This window comes from Octopus sinensis, linkage group LG23 (genome assembly GCF_006345805.1).
Source record: "Octopus sinensis linkage group LG23, ASM634580v1, whole genome shotgun sequence".
Taxonomy (NCBI): domain Eukaryota; kingdom Metazoa; phylum Mollusca; class Cephalopoda; order Octopoda; family Octopodidae; genus Octopus; species Octopus sinensis.
Genome location: NC_043019.1, coordinates 9,956,266 through 9,967,994, shown reverse-complemented (window position 1 = coordinate 9,967,994; position 11,729 = coordinate 9,956,266). Strand labels below are relative to the sequence as shown.

At 39.4% G+C, this 11,729-nt stretch overlaps 1 protein-coding gene across 1 annotated transcript in view; it reads left to right on the top strand.

Moving 5' to 3' along the window:
- The first annotated feature begins 588 nt into the window (after positions 1-588).
- The window catches only part of LOC115223673 (electroneutral sodium bicarbonate exchanger 1-like), a 125,395-nt gene continuing 114,254 nt past the window's right edge, over positions 589-11,729 (top strand). Inside the window, exons 1-3 of the mRNA XM_036512625.1 lie at positions 589-611; positions 3,107-3,219; positions 7,448-7,645. Of these exons, the coding sequence (XP_036368518.1) occupies positions 7,579-7,645 (67 nt within the window). The 5' untranslated portion in view covers positions 589-611; positions 3,107-3,219; positions 7,448-7,578. The remainder of the gene's footprint in view (positions 612-3,106; positions 3,220-7,447; positions 7,646-11,729) is intronic.

The window sequence follows — 11,729 nt, the reverse complement described above, 5'->3', positions numbered from 1 at the left end:
ATAAAAGAATATATATCGAGTAAGAGAAAGAGAAAGGGATGGGAGAGAGAGAGAGAGATAGACGCAAGCGCGTGTGTGTGTGTGCACATTCCTTGAATATTCTTTGTCCAGCGTTTACTAGAGCGAAACCTTTGATCACTACATAAACAACAACAACAACAAAAAAAGAAGAAGAAGAAGAAATGTAGCTCCACTTCTCAAGCTTTTGGGACTTCGCCATTTAGGCCTTGTTTTGCTCTCTATTTCAATCAGTTTGTTTTTTCTAATTCTCTCTTTCTCCCTTTCTGCCTCCCCACTCTCTCACTCACACACACATACACGCACACACATACACACACACACACACACAAATACACACACATAAACTTATACATACCTCACAGACATTGATATATGTATAAATGTATCGTGTATACATATACACATGTTTGTAAGTGGTGTATGTGTTTATATATAATTATATATGTATGTATGTATATGTAAGTGTGTGTATGTGTGTGTGTATGTGTGTATGTTTGCAGCTCGATTTCATCCAACTATTTTTGTATCCATGATGACATTCATTCTTTCTGCTCATTTATTCATAAAGGAAACGAACATTCCAGACAGTTGTGAGTTAATTCGTTTATGATGATCGTTTTTTGTTTTTATTCATTATTTTTCGCCTTCATTTAGTAATTTTTGTGTGTGTGTGTTTCGTTTTCTGAGGTTCTATCTTTCAGTTAACCACATTTAGAGAAGAACATAAAACTCTGTTGTTGTTTAGGTCCAACTCAACCCTGGTCAAGCAAAGCTATTATAAAAGGTATTTCAAGTGTAATTGTTGCGTCATCTTAGGGATATCTAGCACAATTTTATGGCTACAGGATGTAACTGATGGAAATTGTAGCTATTTCTAGCAGATCAAGCGACCGAGTTATGTAAAGCTCACGCATAGTTCCATTCGTAACGCTGATATTATTTAGATGAAGGTTAGTTCCGACAGAGACGAACTCTGACCAAAAGGGTTCCAGCCTTAAGCAACACGTGTTTTGCATAGCATCAATATTATGTTTAAAATGGCCTTCATTTTAAATGAATTTATGATGGGAAAATGCCATTTGAAGGATATTTAGCACCTATTTCTAACGAGTTGACTAGATGGGATAGAGACTTCCGGATTGAAAATTTAAACCATGTTTGCCTTTTAATTTCTAATAAATATTAAAGAAATTATCTCACATATGTGTGTGTGTGTACGTATATACATATATGCATATGTATGTATGTATATATATATATATATATATATATATATATATATATATAGAGAGAGAGAGAGAGAGCTAGATACATGTATATATATGTATGTAGATATATATGTATAGATATGCATATATATATAGGCGCAGGAGTGGCTGTGTGGTAAGTAGCTTGTTTACCGACCACATGGTTCCGGGTTCCGGGTTCAGTCCCACTGCGTGACACCTTGGGCAAGTGTCTTCTACTATAGCCTCGGGCCGACCAAAGCCTTGTGAGTGGATTTGGTAGACGGAAACTGAAAGAAGCCTGTCGTATATATATATATATATGTATGTATGTGTATGTGTTTGTGTGTCTGTGTTTGTCCCCCTAGCATTGCTTGACAACCGATGCTGGTGTGTTTATGTCCCCGTTACTTAGCAGTTCGGCAAAAGAGACCGATAGAATAAGTACTGGGCTTACAAAAGAATAAGTCCCGGGATCGAGTTGCTCGATTAAAGGCGGTGCTCCAGCATGGCCGCAGTCAAATGATTGAAACAAGTAAAAGAGTAAAAGAGTAAAGAGTATATATATATATATTAACTCTAAGTATTCTATATAATTATATATATATTTCTATATATATATACAGATATATACACACACACACATATATATATACATATACATATATTTATACACACATAGACATACATGAATATGTATATAAGCATACATACACATACAGACACGTGCACACATATACATTAAGGTAAAAGAAAGATTACAGTGAAATCGCCGTGATGAGGGAGTATCCGGCGTTTCGGCCAGAGTCCTTCAAAGTAAAAATAACAACAGGAAAATAAAAGAAAGATAGAAGAGTTTTATTTCCTCTACATTTAAGAAATGTAGGTCTCGCTAATCTTATTCCTATCCTTCAGCTCACTTTTCACCTCAGTTTTTCTCTCCAACTCACCATCTCCCGCTTCTCTTTCTTTTCTCATTCCTCATTCCTTCTCTCACTTCCTCTAGGTATAAAACTCATGCTAGCTTGCATTTCCGATCATTTGCAACCAGTTTCTCAAGCAAAAGGCAGATAAAAATCTGTTGCCTTTTATTTCTTTTCTTTCATCATCACGCTGGGAAAAGAACTCTGTCCAAAACGCTATGTACTCAACTTCCCACGGAAATTTCACTGCATTCTTTGCCCATTTTCCCAAATAATAAAAGTTTTGCCGGCGCTGACCACCACAGAACACTTTTGGATTGTGTATTTTAAACGCCCGCGCGCTCACACTCACACACGCACGCACACACACACACGCTTGCACGCACACTCACACACGCATACATACACATACATATATGTGTGTGTCTGTGTGTGTATATATATCTATGTATGTATATAGTGATATAAGAGTTGGAAAGAATATTAAAGATACATTTTATGTAGAGTAAGCTTTATCTGTTACAGAACACTGAGAACATTGATAGATATAGGGAGCCCTTCAGGACTATGGAATAGAACAGTTGTTTGCAGATGATATAAGGATATGTTGACATTGAGTGAGTGAATGGAGAGATGAACGTCTTTGAAAATTAATATATTGATATGCATAAAGGAATTGGGGGATACAGAAATGAGGAGAGAAGCGGAAAATTCAATAGTAAGGTATGTGGAAGACCTTATGGTCTTCTTCGTACTTTACCCCTGAACCTCCCCTTCACTACCTGTTTCAGCACTCTCCATTCTTTTGTGTGTGTGTGTGTGTGTGTAAGAGCGTTGTAGTTCGCTTGAAGCCTTGTAATATCGAAAAACTGAAAAGAGAGAAAATAGAAAGCTTCCTTACAATGTGGAAAGTTTAATAAAACCTTTATATTTCAGGCGCAAAGGGCCATCATCTGAAGAAAAGAACAGTCTGAGAAAAGTCCAGCTCTGTAGGTTCCGTTAACTCAAATTCCCTAGCATTATGTAACAGCAGCAGTCACTCTCCAAACGTAAGTGTAATCGACGCTCCACACGTTGATGCAAACCCTCAACTGTTGCTATAAGCTACACACCATCTGTAGTAGTAGTAGCAGCAGTAACAGTAGTAATCACCCTTTAAATGCTGCCGACTATCCGAGTGTTAGTGTAAACAAATCTCAGCTGCTGTTGTGGGCCATTCAACACATGCCGGATGCTGTCATAGGGGAGATGTTCAACTCCGATCTTTTTGGTTGAGGCGGTGGATCAGCAGAGCCTCTTTTATGAGTAAATTGCCGGTGTTCCTGAATGGGCAAACCGAATGTCGAGACCTTCCTTGCGGATAATCTTCTAAATGGAGGAGGAGGTATTCTCATTGCAGTGAGGAATTTTCAGGAAACAGCTTTTAGAGAGATCCCCCTTGTGATGTTTAGCTGACCTGTGTTTCTGTATCTTTAGGAACTGAGTAACATGTGCGTCCCGGCTGGTGTTGTCACTGCATCTTTTGCGTTTCCGGGCGATCTCGTTATGTGCGCAAATCATCTTGGCCTTGATAGGGTGGGCTGATTTATAGTAGATGAAGAGGTCCCAGCAAGCTAATTTTCTGTAGAACACCGTATCAGTTTTCCCCTCGTCCATGATATTTAGCCGAAAGTCGAGCAAAGATGGGGGAACCATTAGTGTTAGGTGTTCAATGTTGAAGCTAATATGTTGGTTTATCTTATTGAACTTCTCCAATATAGTGGAGGCGTCTTCTTGAGATGAGGTTAGGATTAGGATGTCGTCCAAATACTTGGCGAGAAAGGTATATGTGTGGCAGGTTCTGAGTGTTCTATTCTCCACCCTTGTTCCATTCTCAAAAATGTTTGGTTTAGAATATGTTTGTCCTGGCGCAGGAGTAAACATTACTTTGGTTTTCCCAAGACTAATTGTGAGTCCGAAATATACATATACAGTGGAAAATCTGTCCATTATATGTTGCATATACCTCCACTGAGTGTACCAACAAATCAGCATCATTAGAGTAAAGTAATTCTCTGACAAGTGTTTTGAAAGTATTTACTTTGCAGTTAAACCGGATCAAATTAAAAATACGACCAAATGTCCGAAATCTGATTCCGATTCCCCTGTTGCAATCCTTGAAAGCATACCAGAGCAATGCTGCAAAATAGAGAAATAGAAAAAAGTGTCGGGGCAGAAATATCTCTCTGTTTGACACCGTTGTCCACCAAAAATTCATGACTACCCGAGCTTTCATGTTTCTGTGTAGTCCCTTAAAGATGCTCACAAAATGTGTTGGGCAACCAAGTTTACACAAAACAATCTATAGTGCCTCTCTGTTTACTGTGTCAAATGCCTTAGTAAATCTAGGAAGACCTGGTAGAGTGGTATTTGTTCCCCTAATCATTTCTCCTGAACCTGCCAGGCAAAAAATTTGTCCATTGTTTCTCGTTCAGGTCTGAAAGCACACTTTTCTTCGAGAATCACATGTGGACACACATTTTCAACGAAATTATCTAACATGATTTTTGAAAGTATCTTCCCAGTATGTGCCAGGAGAGTTATCTTTCTAGAATTACTACACACTGCTTTTGGTACTTATCCTTGTAAATAGAGATTAGAATGCCATTTATCCTTTCCTGTGACAAAAGATTCATTCCAAACTCAAGGTATCAGGCTATGAATTTCAGATGAAATATGATCCTCACGTGCTTTCAAGATTTCAACTAAAGTACTATACAATCCAGGAGCTTTACCTGATCTCACTTGATATAATGTTAGATTTACTTCTTCAATGGAAGGTGTATTGTTCATGTATTGCACTATCTCTCTTTGCAGAATGTTGTTTATGATATCTATGTTCACTACAGAAATATAGTGGAAATGATCTGTAAAGTGTTCTCTGCATCTATTCATTATTCAAGGAGGATCTTTGATAACCTCATTTCCATCTTTTGACTTCAAGGGAACATATGAGGAAGACTGGGGTCCAAAAGCTTGTCGCAATAAACTATAAAACTCTTTAATGTCTTTCATGTCATAGGCCGCCCGTACTTCCTCAGACAAATTTCTCCAACAAATGTCTTTTAGCCTCCCAAATTCTTTTTGCAAGCCTGCATTCTGAGGCTTGTACAACATTTCTAGTTGCACATTGTTCTTTACGTTTGGGTCAAGAAGCTTTTCATGAGTGGATCTCTTTGCTGCTAAAAGCTCATTTATTACCATATCATTGGAATCTAACCAGTCTCGGTGCTGTCTCCTCTTAAAACCTAACACCTCTGATCCCATTTTATATATTCTATCCCGAAAAGATACCCATGAACCGTCAAAATGAACGTTGTTGCATCTCTCCTGAAATAACTGCAAAACTTATGATTGTTTAAGCTACTATAAATCAATACCCTTTGGTACTCGTACACCTGCACTACGAATCTTCTTGCGGATCCTGAACTTGTTCTTAGCCCTAATCGTTTTGTGATGGGTATTACAATGCAAATCGTTGTTCAGTGGTACTAAATCAAAGGTTTTGCAACACCAATAAAGGAATTTCCATTTCACTGTACTTTCACTACTGCTGCTGTTGTATTTTCGTTGTTGTTGCTGCTGTCATTGTTTATCACTGACATGGTGTTGGCAACTTTATTTCTGGTACTACACTTCTTTGCTACAAAGGTGGTAGCAAGGGCAATGATTTTCTCTCTACCACAGGTAATTTTATCGACTTGCCTTGACGTTGTTGTTGTTACTGTTTTTATTATTGCTGTTACTGTTGTTCTTGCTACTGACGCTGTTGCTACTATTTTCAATCGCTACAATATTTGTAAGATTGTGTAAAAAGAGATGTTGCTTAGAAACAATTGTTTGACCAACGAAACCCCCTCCCACGTTCATCTGTTGCTGACCGAAGCTTTATGGCAAGTAACAAAAACGATTGACCAGTCCTTTATAGTTCTGATGAATTAAATAGCAAAGTAAAACAATAAAATCAATAAAATTAAACTTCCAAAATGGAAAACAAGACAAAACTCACAGAAATTCGAAAACACGTTGTGCTTCTGCGATAAACAACAACAATAACTTCTAATTTAGGTTTCAAAAGCATAGATTTTAGTGTGCACTTAGCTCTATTAAATCGCACTCGGTATGTCACGGGCACTTATTTCACCGGTACTCATCGATGGGCTATGAATAAAACAATAAAAAAGAATCAAAGCAAGGAATTAATTGATACTGTGTGTGTGTTAAATCACAGAAATCTTTACGGAATTAAAGCCAGCGAGGTAGAAATTTTCTTTAATCCCCTTACAGTTTTTTTTAATCCCCATATCAGCTAATTCTTCATAATACGTCAGTTTCAAATGTGGTTATATTGTAAAAGGAATGATGAAATAAAGCCATCAAGTATTTTATATTCTCTGACCACCACTGCACACAACTAACTACAATAATCACTCGCATCAGTCCAGAATGCAGTGAATTATAATGATTAATAATTTCTTCATTTGTTTATTCCTTAATACCCAACTTTGTCTTCAGAACCGAACTTGTCCGTTCTTGTTCCAGTTTCTGTATATGTTTTGACAAGGCTGTTGCCGTTTTCACTTAAAATGTATCGACAATCAGATAAGATTTCGTACGTTCTTTTATTAAGTTCCCCCACACAGTATTTGTCTGGTGGCAATAAAGCAAATTAAATCGGAAACTTAGTGACTTTTCCGCATCCATGAATCCTAATATCTTTGAGTTCTAATGAATAGCTTGTTTTTTCGTTTTTGTACAAGCAATAACCAAATCGTTTCAACAAAGTATCGAGTCAACGAGGAAGCCTCTACGAGGTCGCTCGGCCTACTAGAAATAGTAGCCACAACTTAAAACTATCCCACAATGTGTTAAAAACGAAAGACACATAGTATATCATAGTCCTAGATGCACCACAGAATAGACAGAATGCTGTTTGCAAAAATGTCTTTGATCAGGAGTTTACTCATTCAGATGCTCAAATACGGCTAAACAATATCAACAAAGCATCATCTTAGTAAAATTATGTAGATCACGCACACACACACACACACACGCACACACACTCACACGCACGCGCGCACACACACACACACGCACACACACGCACACACACGCACACACACTCACACGCGCGCGCGCGCGCGCACACACACACACACACACACACACACATTTCCTTTGTTTCTATGAAAAATCAGAAAAAACCAAATCAGCATTTCATTTATTTTCACTTAACAGGAAGGTGTTAAAAATGAAAAAGTAGAGTCGTGAAACGGGAAAAAAAAACAATCAGAAAAGAAAGAAACAAAAAAAAGATGATTTTCTTGATAGACTTTGTATTTCTCAAACCAAACAGAAGGTAAAAGAAAATGCCGAACACTAGCTTGACAATGCCGTCAGAAAATGAGTCAAATACGAACAACGCTCTCAGCGAACGTGAGTTTTACAGTTTATGCATAGTTTTATGGTGCTAATTATATTCTCATTAACCTAATTTATTTCTCCATTTAACATTATCATCAATTCTTAATAGTTTAAAAACTTCTGTTGCAATTTCAAATTGGAGAATTTTCGTCCTCAGCTTTGTTTTTCTAAAGTAAGGTTTTATGATCAAATAAAATTAAATATTCAATGTTGGTTAACGCTAAACAAGAAGATGGCTTTAGAATACGTCTTGAATATTTTTATTTCATTGTACTTTCTAAATATTTATTCTTCTACGAAACTTAGAAGATTAATTTATCCGATTGACAAATCCCATTCACAATTACTTTTCTAGATTCTAATAATATATATAAAAAAAAAGTCATTCCTCCAATCAGCTGAGACATGCAAGTTAAGTTTTCTTTTAGGGCCAACAGCCCTAATGATAATAATAAGCCTTTTCACTAAAGCACAAGGCCTGGAATTTGTCAGCAGTGTTTCACCGGTACTTAATTTGGCGACCCCGACAGAATTTGAACTCAGAACATAAAGACGAACGAAATGCGGCAAAGAATTTTGCCCGGTGTGCGCTAGCTTACATAAAGAACAACGATTAATAATAAAAACCCCACCTCATAGAACCCGAGTCATCCTGCTGACTACGCGTATCATGGTAAATGCTCCTCTCTCCACCGTAAATTTCTGCCTACAGGCGTATACTCAGGGTAGGTCCATTTACTCAGGCCATGCTCGCTACATTCACCGATCTTCAACAAATTTTCTGAGAGATAAAACTTTACAAGGAAATTGCTCGTCTTCAACCCTTTCGCCACAAGACAGAGAAAAACTGATTGCACTTCCCGACAAAAGAAAGACAGCGAGGCGATCTTCACGATAGAGTTGGCCAATAGCCGGAACTGTTCGACTGCAGACATTCAACAACTTTACAAGCCAGCAAAGCTCGAGCGCTAAACGAGTGCGTGCAGCACGGCTTCATCGTTCCGCGCGCATCCCTAAAAGACGCAGCTGGTCGTAGTGCTTTGCCTGTATTGTTTATGTCCCTCGGCAGCACTGCTAAGCCAAGGATTTTCACTTACACCCATGCCAACTAATATCTGGTTAATTTCTGCTCCTCTACATGTCGATCACTTCGATGTAATTCGCGGCCGACACTTTTATGATGATGTCGTTGGCATAGTCCAAGACAGATCCTCTTCATTCTAATTCTCACGGAATGCTCCACTAAACCTCCAACTTCTGCAGTAGTAGCTCTAGAATCAGCAAGTACAGAAGGGAAAAGAGGGGGCATCCTTGATGGACCGAGCACATGATATTAAACGGTTCCGACAATTGGCCATTTACTCTGACCACTGAGCAAATGTCACTGTACATTGCAGCAATCTGGTTTCTTAAGACGGACCTGAAACCAGCCATCTTGAGAACAGCTACGAATTATTAATGGCCGACCCATTCAAACGCTTTCAAGTGATCTAACTGGATCAGATCCCCATCCGTGTCAGGTTCTTTACCCACCTTTTCTATGATGTATCGCGTGAGGTGGAGGTTATTACGGATTTATCTGTTTGGTAGGGTGCATGTCTGTGCCTCATCTAGCAGAGTATTGACAAATTCCAACCTCTTAGCTACCGCCTTGGTCAAAATTTTCAATTTTGCATTTAGCAGAGGTATGGGCCTAAAGTTTCCAAAATCATCCGCCTTGTTCGGATCCTTTCTCAGAAGCACTACCACACTACATTTCATGTGACTGGGAAGTCTCCTGTTCTGTTGCCTCTTGCAGTAGATATCTGCCAAGAGGCCTCCAAACAAGTCTGATATGTAACGATAAAGCTCGTATACCAGAGCATCGAATTCCACAGCCAACGTTTAACTGGTCATAGCGCACTTGTATCCCACCAAACAAAGCAATCAACTGCGATGCACTCCATAGATCAACCAGATTTCACAATTGCATCTCTGCACATTTGCCGTGACATACATTTGAGCTGCAGACGAAGCGCCACATCAAACTAACTGCTGTACACACACACACACACACACACACACACACACACACACACACACACACACACACACACACACACACAATATACTGAAATTATGGAAGCCCGCAAGCATAACTTTTTTGACGGTCACACACACTTTCCGTCACGTACCTTGCTTCTCTCTGTAAGACGCCAAGTTGGTTACCGTGTACATAGAGAAAGTTTACCTGTCGTCCTCAAAGCACCAGCGTCACTGGTATTTTCTCGTCCTTGCTTACCCACAGTAACTGTCTATGACCACAACACCAAACTCACTTGGCCTCTGCACTCCTTTTAAAGTACTTACTACAGCGTATCACACGCATTTGTTGTCTTGCTTAACTGCAGAAAATGTCTACAACCACAACGCTGGACTCAATTCGCCTCTGCACTTATTTTAAGGCACTTAACACAGTATGTACATATCATGGACTGAGAATGTACTTTCTCGCTTCAACTCTTTTCAATGAAAGTCCTCAGCTGTACCTTTCTCTCGCAACTCACTACTGAATCACGCTCGAGCTCACTTAACGTAGTCCCAAATTCAAAGCACAGACTGCACACGATGCACGCAAAGTGACATTGAACTATTCGGACTAACTCGAATAGATAACTGACTGTATTCTTCACCTCAGGTTCTCTTCCCTGATATCCATTATTTCTCTTGGCTGCGCATCACATCCATCTACAACTTGATATTTTGCACCCACAATTTCGAACATTTTTCAATTTTTGCATATTCAAATTTCAAATTTTGCATTTTTCAATTTGTGCATATTCCTGCAAATTTTCTAGTCATTGTAATTTGTCTTCAACGAATTATCTGGGAGAGAAGGTGTGCACAGCTACAGAAAAACCAAGTGAGGATTCGAAACCAAACCCACGTTCTTCAACATTGTCAAGCAAATCTTAAACCTATTGTTTTCTCGTCTCCGCACACAGAAATTAATGTGAATAAGTTGATTACTTGATCCTTTTCCTGGTCGTAGAAGGGTCATGACACATAATACTGGGAAAATATGTTGCTTTAACTTGACCTGCTTTATTCAGTAACATTATAAAAGCACAAATAGCTATCTTTCTGTTTGAGTCATTCGGCCGAAAGCCAGACATGCGAGGGTAGAACTTTTAATACATCGTTACATATGTATATCTATCTAGCATCGCGCGTGCGCGTAGTAGTAGTAGTAGTAGTAGTAGTAGTAGTAGTAGTAGTAGTAGTAGTAGGCATTCGTCAGTCTCGAGAGGTCATAAATCTGCACCCGAAGAAATCGTATCAGCTGCTGATGGTGGTGCAGCATCTGTTGTAGCTGTACAAGCGTACACGGGAGTAGCAGTCACGCATACAGTGACTGTATTCGAAGGAACTCTCTGCCGGCGCAACTAGTTTTTCACTCTGTCGAGTACGCTTTTCTTTGGTGGCGAGTTCTTGTTTTCCTGCTGCTCTCTTCATTCCCTTTTCCAGTATTTGCCTCCAGTGTGGCTGATCATTTGCAACCTCCTCCCATCTCAGGACGTCCAGATCAAGCGACTTCATATCCCTCTTATAAACGTTCTTGAAATGAAGATTAGGTTGTCCACGTGCTCTTGTGCCAGTGGCCAATTCCCAATGCAAGAAGTCTTTTGGGACCCTTCCGTCCGGCGTGCTATGTACATGACTGAACCAGCGCAAACGGCGCAGCTGGAGTAGGGTGAGCATGCTGGGTATCTTGGCTCGGCTGAGGACTTCGGTGTTGGTGATGTGGTCAGTCCGCTTGATATCCAAGATGCATCTAAAATTACGAAGTAGAAATACGTTGAGGCGCCGCTCCTGTCCGAAGTTGAAGCTCTACGTCTCACTGCCGTAAAGTAGCGTACAAAGGACGCACACCTTATAGACAGCAATCTTGGTGTTTGCAGTCAGTTTTTTTTCCAGTCTCTTTTTGTGAGCCTGGCAAATGTGGAAGATTTTTGTCCGATTCGCTTGTTGATCTCGACGTCCAAGAGCCATCAGCGATGGTAGAGCCGAGATTGGTGAAATAATAGACTACCTCTGGTTTGTAGTTGTTGATGGT